General features: G+C 41.5%; 1 protein-coding gene across 1 annotated transcript in view; it reads left to right on the top strand.

Moving 5' to 3' along the window:
• Nucleotides 1-1,655: 1,655 nt before the first annotated feature.
• The window catches only part of cecr2 (CECR2 histone acetyl-lysine reader), a 37,805-nt gene continuing 24,021 nt past the window's right edge, over nt 1,656-15,439 (top strand). The window contains 1 exon segment of the mRNA XM_073472146.1: nt 1,656-1,906. Coding sequence (XP_073328247.1) covers nt 1,787-1,906 — 120 coding nt within the window. The 5' untranslated portion in view covers nt 1,656-1,786.

The raw sequence follows: 15,439 nt of genomic DNA, 5'->3' as shown, positions 1-15,439 counted from the left end.
TTTAAATATCGGTCAAAAAAGATTTGCAAATCATTGCATTCCGTTTTTATTTATGTTTTACACAGAATCACAACTTTTTTGGGAATTGTTGATGTATTTACTAGGCTCCGCAAGACAATGTACCTGATCCATGTCGGAGGACTCATGAGCTGTCCTCTTGCACCACCTTTAGACCAAAATGTCAACTTGCACAGAGGACATCTTATAAATCTAATAATTTATTTAATGCCATTAAATTTGCCGATTACTCTTGTGATTCAAAAGGATTTAAACCTTTCGATCTAAAGGAGCCCACGGCCTGTTGTAGACAGTGCCACCTTCAGGGCAAACATTACATTTTTTACCCCCAATTATTGGGTGTAATAAAACTGCAGTTTCTATGGACCCCCTTGAATTAGCTTTAAGTTTTTTTCTTTAAGCCATGGTAATTGCATAAGAGAGCTTGTCGACCTATTATATTTATCAGTCTATTTATTGAAGTTAATGTGACAGTTTAAATGCACACATTGTACCAGTTTTCGAATTGACACAAGCTATGTGTTTTAAGTGTTTCATAAAGAAAAATAATTTTATCAGAATATGCAAGTAAATTATTTTTCCGATACTGATGACTGTATGAGTTATGATCATACTATGGTGTTTGCTTTTTTATTATTTAATGGAACACACCTGGGTCAGTAGTGGCCTAAAGGTTAGAGAGGCAAGGTCTGATATGATATGCTCTTTATATATATATATATATATATATATATATATATATATATATATATATATATATATATATATATATATGTATGTATGTATGTATGTATGTATATATGTATATATATATATTAAAAAAATAGGATCGAGTAGGAGAAATATCTGCATGGGAATCAAACACTGATATCTGATATGATATGCTCTTTATATATATTAAAAAAATAGGATCGAGTAAGAAAAATATCTGCATGGGAATCAAACACTGTAAAACAGTAGTAGCCTTTTGTCACTGTCACTGAGCACCTCTGCTGTCATATAACATGCACTTTGCTCATATTACGATGGGGGGAGCCCCTGTGTAGTGTATAGGCCAAAACTTCCACAGTAATGTTGTTTACAAAATCAAAATGTAGCTGGTAATCTACTGTACGAGACAACCAGCCTTTAGGATTTAGGATTATTCTTAAACTGCTGTTGGAAGTGAAGTAAATCAAAGAGCGGTATGTTAAAACAAAAATACGAAGTAGGAAATTCATGAAAATATAACAAAATACGCCAATTAATTAGAACTGTTGTCTCCGCACACACTTAAACTTAAGAAGTTACCTGGCTCATACCTGGTTTAACTTGTTATTTATTTTGTTTATTCACAGCCATTCCCTTTAAACGGCGGCTGCATTATGAAGGTAATGGGGTACTGTTGACTACACACTTTTGTTACTGTAGCGAAAAGACCCTCCCATCGCAAACATATTAGTAAACGTGTTATTGTCATGAAAGATATACATCAAAGTCGACGCCATAAAGACTACTAATGCTCATATGTAGATTAACATACAGAGTAAAGTATTTACTCCCCCCCGCCTCGTCGCGCAATGGTATCGCCCTTCCCATCTGTTCAGCTCCGGTGAGACTCTGATTAAACCAGATTGTAGCGCTCCGCGGGTCGCAATGGCAACTGTCCGAACAGGACGGCAGCAGCAACTTTTGTCGTGTTTGTAATGTCACGGAGACACTATAACTCGCTGAAGAAACTACTTTCTAATGTGAGAAACACACGTTACACAATTTCTCCAGTCCGAAAATGTCCCAGGGATGTACAGTTTCTGTGGAAGAGATCCAGTCTTGGTGGGAAGTCCCCGCCATAGCCCACTTCTGCTCGCTGTTCAGGACAGCGTTCAACCTTCCAGACTTTGAAATAGAGGTAAATACGAATTGTTGTTGCTTTTAATAACAATGAATGGCTTTCAGTACGGAAATGAAAAGTTGTTTGTGTCAGCTTTTTTATGTGCGTGGTCTGGCGAGCGCTTTTTGTGTAACTATCTATCTGGATAACCAGCTTAGCACTGTTCTGTGAACTTCTCGTGCGCGAACGTTACTAACGCAATCCTGTTAGGTAACGGGTTAGCCAGCTCGTTAGCACAGCTGAAAGCTAGCGTTAATTGCTAATTGCTGGTCACGTAAAGTTAAAATATCATAACAGACGTCAGCTGAAAGTATCACTCGTGATACAGTGTTGTGGTCCGATGTTCATAGTAACATGTTGCTCTATATCTATGGATTGCTCGGATGTTCCTGAGTAACCTCGCATCGAGGTGCTCTTGTAATGTGAACAGAACCATGTGCTACTCGTTTGTTTTTATTTGGCCAGCGCATCATGTTTATGTTGAAGAGCGACCTTAGTTTAGGTCATGTTAACATAAAAGAAATGAGAGAGGATGGTGAGAATACGCTTAAAGGAAAGTGACAAAACGATGAGAAACTTGTGAACATTAAAGTGGTAACCTTTTTATAGATTATTTTTAAGCGACTGTAGAAATGTGTTTTAAAGAGCGAAAAGTCGCACACTAACCAGAATCGTTGTCCTGCTCACTGAGTGGTCTGTGCTACTGTGTTTTGTTTCTTTTTCTGTCATATAAAGTTAAGTTCATGGCGTGAGGTTGGAGTTTATTGTCTTGCAGTTGCAAGCCATCTGGCTTGGGTAGCCATAGGGACGCAGATGCTCTTCAGGCATTGTTTGCTCGCCCAAGTCCCGTTTTGTTGCAAGAATCGATGGTTTAAACGTTTGTTTCCAATATCAATCGGGTAGATTCAGTTAAAGGTGTAAGATCTCGGGTCGCACTCTCATTCTATCACGGAATAAACGAAAATTGTTACACCACGATTACACAATTAACTTTATCTCGCGATTCGACCCCCTCGTTCTTTTAAATGTATTCGGAGTTCACAAAATTATCTCATCCCTACACGTATCTGTTCAAGTATCACAACAGAGTTGATGGAGATGGGCTAATCCATCGAGGAATGGTTGCACTTTAAAGAAATTGGTAAGGTCAACATCACGCATCAACAGTCTCCATCACTCATTCATCCCCACCCCCTTCGGCAGAGAAACACACGCAGGCATCGCTTTGTTATTAAACGAGGTGCAGGCCAGATGGGGGATCGCATTGCGCCTAGTTTACATGAAAGTTGAGGGCTTGTGCTGTTGCATTTCTCAATTATATGGGTTTGGATTACCCCAAAAAAACAAATTATTGTTGAAGCTGGTGATGAGTTACCCAGCTGTACAGAACTGATGGGTTGAGCGTATTGATTTTAACTTTACACGTGCCTCTGTTGACCAAGCATGGTTTGTGTTCAGTTTAACACGAGGGTCTTTCTGCTGCTGTCCAGTGCAAATGATGTATTCATTTTTAACTGCATGGCTAAGCAGATCACATGTGCAGATACACCCCCTCAGCTGGATTTCGAGGAAATATTGAGATTGATGTAATAGTTTTATACTATGACATCTCAATCAGACACAAGCCTTCAAGGTCATAGCTCCTTTGGTTCTCAGTCTAATTATCTGCAGCAGCAGTTATGATAATAGCTAATAATAAATGGTAATGGAAGCTTACCGTTTTAGGTGTTTGATTGAAAGCCAGAGGAAACTCAAGTCAATTGTATTTATATAGCCCAATATAACAATCTTTATAGAATATTACACCTTCTTTCCTGAGAACCTCAAACGTACATTTCTCTGAGAATTATTGTGTCTGTGGTATGTATTAGTGTCAATGCTGAACATCCACTCTACATTAAACTGTTTTGGGTGGGAATACTAGAATGCATTGTACACGCTGCTGAGTTAAACTTATCTTGTGTTATTTGTATTATCAGATTTCAGTCCAAATCACTGAATATATTTAGTAATTGCTTGACTGGGACATGGGATGATTTTGAATGGCCAAGTGATGCATATATGGACTTTTTTCAGACGATAACTGGTGACTATATATGTCTCATGGCACACCTGAGGAATGGAAAGGCTAAGATGTATAGAGCTGTTGACAAGATGTATTTAATATTCCATTGCTCTAATAATATTGGTTGTGTTGCAACTCGTAGCTTTTTTCCCTACTCTCTGATACTTTGCAGAGCATGTTTTGTGCTGTGTCGTTTACATCAAACACTGTTAAAAATAATCATCCACATCAGCGACAACATGTTTGGCTTTCCAGTATACACTGCGTGGTCCCACACAGGAGCAGTAGTGTGATGTCATAAGCACAACCGGCTGCAATTGTTGTTGTTGTTGTTGTTGTTGTTGTTGTTGTTGTTCTTGTTGTTCTTGTTCTTCTTCTTCTTCTTCTTCTTCTTCTTCTTCTTCTTCTTCTTCTTCTCCTCTTGGTTTATTGGTGTTGGAGTGTGTAAATGCTGCACTTGTGAAGGCATCATATTATCTGCCCTTTATTGGCTTCAGTTTCACAGATACTGATAAATAGCTGATAATTTAAATTCCCCAATATCGTGCTGATAATTAATGGTCCGAGTATGTCATGCATTCTAATTTTACATTTACATTTAGGGCATTTAGCAGAAGCTTTTGTCCAAAGTGACTTACACTTGTCAGAAGAAAGAAACCACACCATATCACCGTAGATAAAGTAAGAATGAAAAAAATAGAAACCATTTTCAAGCCCTCATCTGAGCATAGTAGCTGCTATTTATCAAGGATACCTTAAGTACATAAGTGCTATGATTTAAGTGTTAAGGGTAAGAACATACAAGTGCATATACATTTATTTTATTTTATTTTTAATTTTTTAATTTTTTGAATGATATCAAAATGGCTATAACTAAATCATGTGCCGTCAGCCTCAACAAACTGTATATATGATGAATGGCTCTCTTGTGAGGGTAACAAGAAATCATTTTGTTCTTGCTTGTATTTCTGTGTTGACTTAAGTAGGTGACTTTCTTTGTATGTAGTGTACAAATCAAGTGCTCTTATAGTTTGTGTTCTGGGGGAGTGAAAGGTGTTTATATGGAGACTTTTATTCCACTAATAGTTTCAATAAGAACCTGATCTGAGTTAAAATGCCTCATGAAGCCATGTTGATTAGATGAAACTGCCCCATTCTGAAATTTGTCATGTAAAAGCTCCTTTTTTCTGGCTTTGGCTGTTAGAAATATTTATACACCTGTGCATGCTCACCCACTTGTGTGAAGTGATGTTTGATACATTCAGGTACTCTATAACGTTATGCCCAATGCAGCCCCTTTGTTTAATGTCTCCATAGAGCTGTTGTGCGTCTGATTGTGGCCTCAAGATGGCCATAATATGGTCTTTCAGGCAAGATTTTCAACACTCTGAAAATGTATAGTGGTGTGAGAAGCTGGTTATTGTGATGGAGAAAATATACATCACATACACAGTTAATACAGATTTTCCTAGTGTGTATTGAGAAGCAGCTGGTAGAGCATAATTCAGAAACATAGCCTGCATCTTAAGAGAGAGTATGACTGATAAGCTCACATCTGTCCCAGGCTGTCCCCAACTTCGTTCTGATTTTGTCTCTGTCTTCTTCTTTTCCTCTAAAGCATGTCACCACTAATCCTGGCAACAGCTTGGAGCTCTGCTTTTCCACCTGTGTGCATGGTGCCATTTGCTGCTGAAAGCAGGCTATTAGGAAGATTTCAGTGACAGGAAGTCATAAAAATTAGGCAATGCAGACCACCTTAGTCTGACCGTCTGTCTTCTACACTTTAGATACCAGGAAGACTCTACAACAGGCTATAATTATAATATCAGCTGACAGTCCTGACATATTATTTTCTTGCTTCTCTGGCTCATCAAACTCAAATTTTCACACAAACATCAGGCAATCCAATAATTTAAAACAGAAGTCAGCAATGGTTTGGTCTTATGTCTGAACATCAGCATCCAACATGTTAACTTTCTGAGGAGTTTGTGTTGTTTAAGTGAGAGGAAACTGTCAGACAGGCAGTTTGTTTTGCTTAATGCCACATACCAGCAACAAGGCTAGCTGGTCCGGGCACTGTCATGAGTGTAGCACTTTGGTCTGACTCATTTACCTTTTCCCTTGTCTTGACTTGTCTACTTGAGGTCAATGAAAATTGATGAGCCACTTGTATGTAATAGTTCATCAATATAAAGTGACAGCTGACAATTGGTTTCAATTTTAAGTTCATCATCTTTTGTCTTCCTCCAAGAAATGCTTTTGGCTGTGCTTCTGTAAGATTGGTCGGGTCATATCAGTCACCTTCAGTTGCAATCCTATCTCTAGATGTATAGGTTGAATTACCCAAGAATCAGGGGTGGAAAGGGGGCAGGAAATGGCTGTCATTGGTCATGACAGAGTGGGGGGCGTTGAGTGATTTCACTCTGTCCTGGGTTTTAGTGTCAACATACTCTGACATACCATCAGTCCTTCCTTGTGGACACACAGTCGCATATTGGCTGCTGTTGTCTTTGTTGTGTCAGTCTTTGTCAACCTTTCCTTATATTATGAACAGCCGGTGTTAATATTGTGGCTGCTGGGGGCCTCAATATCACAATATTTTCATGTATTTGCTTGTTAGATGTATATTCTGGTTTTGTCCTCTGGTGTTAGCTTTGGGTGATGAGTAAGATATGGGCATACTTATACTGCACTAGTTTGTTGTGGAGCTCTGGATGGGAGAGGCCAACTGATTACATTTCTACTGTGATAGTGTCACTTAAACACCTGTTTATATTTCTCATAATGTAGACTGTTTTCGTCCCCCACAATGTTTTGTACCCTGTAAAACTGTTACCAGGGTGGATATTGACGAACTTGGTGATTCAGGGGGTATTAGACGGTGCTGTTGTGATACAGCTGGGGCAGCTCTTTCCTTTCTAGGGTGCTGGTCAGTGATAATGGAGTCCCCTCCCAAATCTCCTTGGCTAGCCTTACAAAATAGCCCCTTGCACATTGTTCATTGGCTGATACACCTCACTGTTGCTGGTTTCCACTTTCCTCAGGCTGCAGGCAGTGAGCTGGTGTGTATGTATGTGTGTGTGTGTGTGTGTGCGCGCGCGCTTATGTGGGTGAGATAGAGAGGAAAGAAAGAATGAGTGGAAGGTTAGGGGAAAGAGGGGAAGTGGAGAAAAAGTGTCCTAGAGACAGAGGAAGTGAAAGCACATTAGTAAGAGTGAGGGAGTGATCTGTAGGAAGCAGGCCCAGGGTCCACATGCCTGTCCTCCTTTGCCTGGCTTTTTGTCTCTGTGGTGTATGCTTGATTTCTTGGCTATGTATCTGTCAAATGATGCCTGAAATCCCACAGCCAACAGACACTGCAGGCCTCTGTTGCTGGATCCTCAGTGATGTGCCCTTCATGCCAAGGACCTCTGTCCTTGTCAACTTCCCTCGTTGTGCTCTGTGGGCAGCCTGTTTGGCACATCATCTTGCATTTATTCCATGTATCTTCATCAGCTGCCTGTCATTATCTCAACTGTGCCTTGAATTGGCCTCTTTGGAGACGATCATTATTTATCTAGTGATGGGATAAGTGACATGGGAAATTTATCCACCTGGGGAGGTCACTGGGAAAACGATTATGGGTGATGCGTCCAGTGCTCAGCAGAACTAGCTGAAGTATCATAATAACTGACACACTTTCAAGGCTTTCAATGTGCTAGTTCCAATCACTGACCAGTTTGAGTGTCCTTTTATTTCTACTACCATGTGATTTTTTTATCACAAGTATACCTGGATTTTATTTTATAGCCTGTTAAAACTGTGGACTTCCTGAGTATCTCCTGAACCTTTTGAAGTCATCACTAGGGATGGGTACTGAAATCCAGTTAATGGAGGCCAGTGGTATATTATTAAAGGCTGTAGTATTTAATTGCTACTACGTTACAGGATAATATTGTAGACAATACATTTCCTGGCTATATAAAAATGACTATTTTTGCTATTCCCAATCCCGAACAGGGGTCACATATGCAAGTGTGTCTCTCCATCTCACACACACACACACACACACACACACACACACACACACACACACACACACACACAGGACTCAAAATAAGCACCAGCCACCAATCATTTTTTGGCAGAGCCATTTTTCCAACCATCTAGCAACAGGGTATCACAGGTAGAAAAATGCACAGTTTTCGACTCCCTAGCTCATAGTTCATCTCTTGTTGCTCCAGTCACCTCAGCAATGTTATGTATGCCAACAGTCTAGAGCCCACATGCAACTTAATTAAACAAACATGGGTTAATAAAAAAATTAACCATAAGCCAGCCCACTGGTTCGCTATAAAATTGGTGCATTCATAAATTTAATCTAAAATTGTCAGAGCAGTTTCCGAACAGTCGCTCAGAAATTCACAGTTCCAATGTCACAGCGGCCAGAGCCTTATCTGGCACCTCAGTCTGAACCGATGGAGAGGTCCTGTCGGATGATCATTCGCTAACATTACACACGAAGATCTCTAGCCCACAAGTTTATGAAGTAAACAAGTTATTTCATTTCCCAACGTACTGTGTTGCTTTTGGTCAGGGTCTTATCAAGAGACCATACTTACAGATTTGGGTCATTCATAAATTATGTTACAATTCAACAATCTGTGATGCTCAGTCCAGAGTGACCTGAATTGAGATCAAATGGTCAGATTGAATTCTTAAAATAAAAATAATGGTTTATTTGATTTATTTTACAACAATGCTGTGGCTACTCAAGATTTTTAATTTATGTACAGTACATATGAGGAAAATAAAACAATGTCAATTCTTTTCTTGATTTGTTTGGTTTTACTTATAAAATACAAAAAGAAACGATACCGTCAAAGTACCGGATCAGTAAGCAGTATCAGTAAGAGTTGTATTACTGTTGAAATTTTAATAATACCCATTTCCAGTCCTCACACATCCATAGTCCTCCAACACAGGTGTTTTCACTTATGCTGCCTGATTAGACCTTCTCAGAACTATATTTTTGTATACAGACTGTCCATGATTGACAGCTCCTTCCCTCGTTATCATTGTAGTGAGTTCATACAGTTGGTGACATCTTGGAATTTCCAACAAAACTACAGCCATCTTCATCCTGATTTACATATGTAATCAGGCAGTGTAATTTGAAAACACCTGTTTGGGCATACAGCACCTTGAAGATCTCGGTAAGCTTTTCTTCTTGTTTCTGCTCCTGTTGATGAATTGTTAAATACTTTTTTGCTCATCTGTACATGCCAAACTCCTGCAACACAGCTTCATCTACATCCACCCCTCTCCAAGGAATTGTCTGTCTACCTCTCCCCATGCCCCATCCTCATTGCCATCTCTTGTCCCAGTACCCCATCCCCTTCTCGAGCCCCAGCAGTCTCCCTGTCGCTGAGCCCCAGCCCCTGGCATCACCATGACTAAACCCCAGATGGTGGTTCTTTCTTTCCCTTCCCCCTGGAGGGTGGAGGCTCTCCACTCTGACTGGGTGCTAGCTGCTGCTGCTGCTGCTGTCCTTCTGGGGAGGGGACTCCTATTTTTGTAAAGCCCCCAGTGTGATTGTAAAGAAGATTTAGTCCTATTAGATCTGGTAAATAAGCGAGAGCAGGCTGCCTGTGAGCACGCCCTTGTTTCTGTTGTCTAGAAAGCAAATGGATTAACAGGGGTAGAGGATCAAGGCTTAAGTATTGCTCCATCATGGCCCAACTTCAGACAGTCACACACTCTTGCTGATTCCCAGTTTTTGTGGATTACAACTGGAGATAGCAGTCGCTTAATATCTGTTTCCAGTCTGGCCTCAATTAGGGGGCTTTGATGTGAGGGCCAAAGATGGTTGTAGGGAAGAGGCCGGCTATCTCTAGCAAAAGCAAGCAGAGGTTGGAATTTGATGATTTTTCCTGTTCTACAGCTTCACCACACCCAAGATGGTGTTTGCTGTGATATCTGCACCATCATCCTCAGGCATCAGGGGTTGGTGACTTAAATCACTGATAATGTTTACCTTCATGCTTGGGCTCCTTTACCTCCTTTGACAATTCCAGGGAGGAGATTGGAACCCCCCACACAACAACAATGATCCATTCTCATCTGGATCTGCACTGTTCACTCATCCCTTGCATCCCTTTCCCTTTCTGTCCCTCTGTCCCACCCACTGACACATCCCCAGCTCAGCCCTTCCTAAAGCTCTACAGACACCAACCTCTGACACTCCTTTCTCCAGACCAGGCTACACATAAAGCCTTCAAAACTTTTTCACTCTGCGAGTACCCCTCAAAGATCAAGAACCTTTCTGCATGTCTTTTTTAATACCCTCCCTTACATGCACTTTGAGGGGGGCTTTGTAAGAGGCTGCTGCCCCTCCCCCAGTTGTGATTGACAAGTCAGGCAGCAGTACATGCATCAGATGGTTTCACATGGGGAGTGTGTGCACAGAGGGGGAGGTAGAGGGGCACATACACCAGGGTTTGTTTCAGCCAGCTCCATTGTTGCAGCTCCCCATGGTTCCCTCTCTCTGTCTCCAGTCTGGGGCGGCGTCCCTTCAGTGTTGCTTTCTCACTCTGGGCCTTTGCGCCTGGTTGTGAGGCAGAGGTGAGAGAAACCAAGTGATGGGAACTTCACTAAACCAGGTCTCATCCAGTGGGAGCCCTGGAAAACATTCTGGAGTCAATGGTTAATATATGTATTCAGCTTGCCAAGAAAAAGTGTTTTGTGTTGTGTTGGTGTATGTGATGCAACATCACAGCGAGAGGGGGTAACAAAGAGAGAGGTTTATTCTGGAATATGTTGCTGTTTGTTCCATATAGGGAAACGGTGTAAGCAAAGAAAGTACGATGTAAAGAGGGAGGGAGCATTGGGAATACAGACTTTTTTCGAGCAGTGTTGTCCGACAGCTGGCACCAGGTGAAGTGTAGGAGGGGTGTGGATGTGTTTAAGGCTTTAGTGGGGCACAGACTGGCACACACTTGGCTGACTACATGGATTGCATTAGGCCACAGGCTGAAATAAAGATTTCTGGCTGGCACACTGAGTGTTCTCAACCCCAATGTCTCTCTTTACGCAGTTTGTTTTCAAAATATCACCGTGCAAAAAAAAAAATGTGGGCTCCTCCTCACCTGTTGCTGTTAGTCAGGCCTATGACACTGTAATTCGGAAATATTGCTCCTGTGTGGGCATGTTGTTTTAGTTGATGGTGGTGACACATTAGAGCACAATCCAGGAAAGCCGGTTTGAGCAATAGATGTGAGTCTGGAGGCTTATCCTCCATCAAAACACAAGGTATAAAGTTGAAAAACACCAACCCCCTTATCTGATGATTGCCAGGTAAGTAATCTACCAGGAAAGTGCGTGTAAATGTAGTTGATAAGCTAAGGCAGCACCTTATTGAATGATGCTGCATTGCATTTCAGCAAAAGTTGAGTCAGAATCAACTTTTTTGGAGATGATTTTTATTTGTTATTTATGTAATTATTTTTTGGGCTTGAGCCTTCTGCATTGGCTTTCACATTGTTTCATTGGAGGAGCCTAATTAAAAACAATTAGCTGAGATTTAGACCGAAAACAGCCCAGCCCAGAGTTAATACAGTGCAAGTATCCATGTTGTGGGGGGCATGTTGATGAGACAAAAGCCCTTATTAAACAAAGATCCCGGCATACTGCTGTAGAGAAGACGCGCCATCATGCCGGGTTATCTTAACACTGAGGAAAACACTCAGTAACACTGAGCCAAACAGCTCTGCTATAATGCAGCACCAGCATGTGACTTGTAGATGTCATGTTGGCATCCAGGAAGTCCAGTTGGAGTAACAAATTAAAGAATTATCCTAATGTTGATATGAATGAAAACATTGTGTTTCATTGCACTCAGAGTTGAGTTTGGTTCAACTATTTTGGTGGATGACCCTGCTTTTGGCATAGCCGCTGTATTCAAATGAATAAAAGGGCTGTCACTAGTGCAGGTTTTCTACTTGCGAACACAGCCAGTTGTGTTTGATGGATAACACTGTTACAGTAAGCCAACGCTGTTGCACTTGCACCACCTGTTCACCCAGCATATCACAATATGGATTCTTTGCCAATGGGCAGTGTCTGCAAAGTGTGACTTACGTTTTGACAGGTAATGCACTTCTGTTCTCAGTATGCCACTTAACATATAAGCAATAAGTCAGAATTAATTCAACTTTTCTCTAAAAGCTCCTTTTTGTTTTCCTGTCAAGAAGCAGGTTGTACTCAGGGCTGTCTTTTTTAACTCTAAGGCTGCAAGACATCTGCTTCATGTTGTTTTCTCAATTCCTCCCTCTGTTGTCCACAACCACACTGGTCAGGGACTATTTTTTTCTCCTTGGAGGCCAGCAGGCTGAATTTAACTGCTTGTGTGTTTATATACACATATATGCAGGTGCATGTTTATGTAGTCAGAAAATGAGACCATTGGGATGTCAGCTAAAGCAGGAAGCTCCACTTTATATAGGGATGTTGATGATGTGGTTTCCTCAGTGCTGGCAGTGGATGTATGGGAGAGGCGCTCATCTGCAGTGGGTGGCCCTCCCATCTCCTGTGCTTAATGATCTCTTCTCCCACATAGCCCGCCAGCTAGGCCAAGGCAAAGGGTCTCAGTCTGTCTGCAGAGAACTCGTCACAGGAAGGCTCTGTTCACTGTCCATCTCTCAGCCCAGCCACCTGTCCCACCTGGCCTTGACATTAATGCTATAATAAAACTCAGTTGAAAGTTGAAACTGACCTTACAGTTCTGGAGGAGCCTTTACATCCCACTAGTATTTGAACTATATTTAGTGTTTGTCACTCTTCCTGCATGGACAAGCAGCTTGTTTAGACCAACCTGAAGTCGTTTTTCCTGCTCACATATTTGTACATGTGAGTAATGACTGACGACACAAAGAAATCAGCAAGTTCTTGTATCGGTGTGTCAGTCAGATGTGTCTGGCAGCAACTCAAAGATGTTGATGCTTGCCTCTGATGATCAGATGAACGGTACATCCTGAGGATGCGAGGGCGTGTTCCTGTGGTGTTATGGCTGTGTGTGCATGTTTGTCATGTGGCAGGAGGTGGTTACGTGTGGGGGAGGAGGGTGTTGTCAGATGATGGCTCCTGGAGGAACCATGTGTGAGATGAAAGTGGGAGGGGAGTGGGGGAGGAAGAAATAAAGAAAGAGGCAAAGGAAAGGAAGAGAGGAGCCTTTACACAACAAACAGGCCTCCCTTCCCCCTCCAGCTAGCTGTGCATGCATCCTCCAACTGTTGGTGAAATAGACCCCGGAGGAGCTGTTAACGGCAGTGGCATGGAAAGTGTCTGCTGTGAGTGTAGCCAGAGAGGCCAACCCCCTGATACTACAGGCTCTGTGGATCTGCCACAACCTTGGAGCTGCTGATGCAAACGCTGCCGCTCTGCTTATCACAAGCCTCTCTCTCTCTCTCTCCCTCTCTCCCTCTCTCTCTCTCTCTCACTTGCAGTGTGCATGGCCAGACACACATTCACACACATATTTTATCTCCGTTTGTCTTTCCCTACAGATATGAATTTGGACACATGATGGGGCCATTGGTGTCCACAGAGAAATGCGGTCACTTTTATCTGCAAATGCAGATGGTCTGTTCTGCCTTGAAGTCAGTTTAGCCTCGATGTCTCCTTTCTTTTAAGAAGTCTGGTCCCCCCCTTAATTTGATTCATGTCTTCTCATGTCTCGTATTTTTTACCATTCTGGATCTCATGTCAAACAGACCTAGAGTTTTGTCCTCCTAGGGTGGAACTTATCTTTCGCGTGCCATCATTAAGTCTCTTTCACAGAGCAGATGTGTGCATGATGTGTGTTTACTGCATGCACATTGGACCCATTCTTATGAGACGGCTGTCACGGTTCAATTTCTCACCTTTAACAGAGACTATGTTCTGCTGTGCAGTGCCATACATTTCACTGGTTAACCATACAATCACACAGAATTCACAACTAATTAAAAGTTGTTGCAGTTTCGTATCTCTTTTTTAGTCAATACACGCCCTCCTTTTCTTGCTTTTTTGTTATTTAGTTTTCTGTTTTTTTGACTCTCATTCACCCTCTTTTATTTTTGGGGAGTCTGTTAAACGACATTTAGCAGTTAATATCAATAACTTATTAGACATGCATTGTCACCAAAGCCAGGCATCCAAACAAACGTCCGACCCATGTTTAACCAAGGTTGGGAAGATGTATGCAATTGAGGCTTGAGTGACAAGCGTTGACCCATTCAGATAGGATGCATGTCACAGTGTTAGCCTGAATGAGTAGCCACCAACAAGGAGACCAAAGTCTGTATGTGCAAGAGCAAGCCATGCAATTGTATCCTTTCACCCTCAACCTCTGCACTGTTTGTGACTCTGTTTTTATTAAGTTCATATTTGGGCATGGTAAAATAAAGTGAATCCTTAAGCTTCATCTCGGAGTTTGAGGAAGTTGAAGGACAACTAGCACTTATATTATCAAGTTGTTTTGACAGACTCAAGCCTATCTGGCTGACAAAGTGCCTCCGTGTATTTTGAGGACTACATTGTCGGGGACTCTGCACACACATTATACAAGCTGTGTAAAACCAATACACTAACAGTTTTCTTCAATGAAAGCATTCTTTGTATTATCAAAATCTCACATTTCAAAATTACAACTTTTTTACTGATTTACGATTTTCCACCTAGAAGTTACTAATGGTGAGTTAGTTAAAGTTAGTTGAAACTTAAATGAGAGCTTGCTCTTGTGAGCATAATGTGAGAGGGACCAGATTAGAAAATCGTTTAATTTTGCAGCTTAAGTAGCTTTTGAATTCTAACATTTGTTTTTGTGATGTTCACCACGGGTTCAGCATAAGCCTACCGAAATAATCGTGGTTTATTTGTCTTCAGCGGAGATAATTTGCTAGTCACTTGACCTTAAGGAAGTCATACACACGTCACATGTCAGCTGTCACACTTTTTCAGAAAGCTCTGTGTTTACCATTCTCACTACAGTGGTAGTCTGCCATTTGAAGGCCTTTTTTGAGGTGGTCAACAATGCCAGCTCAATGTAGCTAGAGTGCCAAAAGGGATACAAAATATCCTTTTTCAAGTTTATCTGCATGAGCTTGGCCTCAGATTTTTTACACCTGTCATAAAAACTACAGGCACACACCTGCAGGCTTTGCTGGAATTTTCATTCATTTATCAGGTTGTATAAGTCATTAGTGAGTTAACTCTTTTAAACCCAATGGTGCAGGTGCTTTATTAACAGTGAGGCTGCAGTCATGCTAAGCATGAATCTCGCTAATGTTCCATATGAGGATGTTTTCTTAACAAAAGTGTTTGCATTCTTTCCCGCATCAAATGACTCTGCATTAGTAGCGGGTGTTTATCTGCTCCATCTCTGATCAACTGTGATGGAAACATGACGCCTGGGTGGACATGCAATCTTTTTCCCCTTTATTGCGCAATGCTGTGAGGCATGTTGGAGT

The sequence above is a fragment of the Pagrus major genome, chromosome 8, assembly GCF_040436345.1.
Source record: "Pagrus major chromosome 8, Pma_NU_1.0".
NCBI lineage: Eukaryota > Metazoa > Chordata > Actinopteri > Spariformes > Sparidae > Pagrus > Pagrus major.
This window is presented reverse-complemented; position numbering and strand designations above follow the sequence as displayed.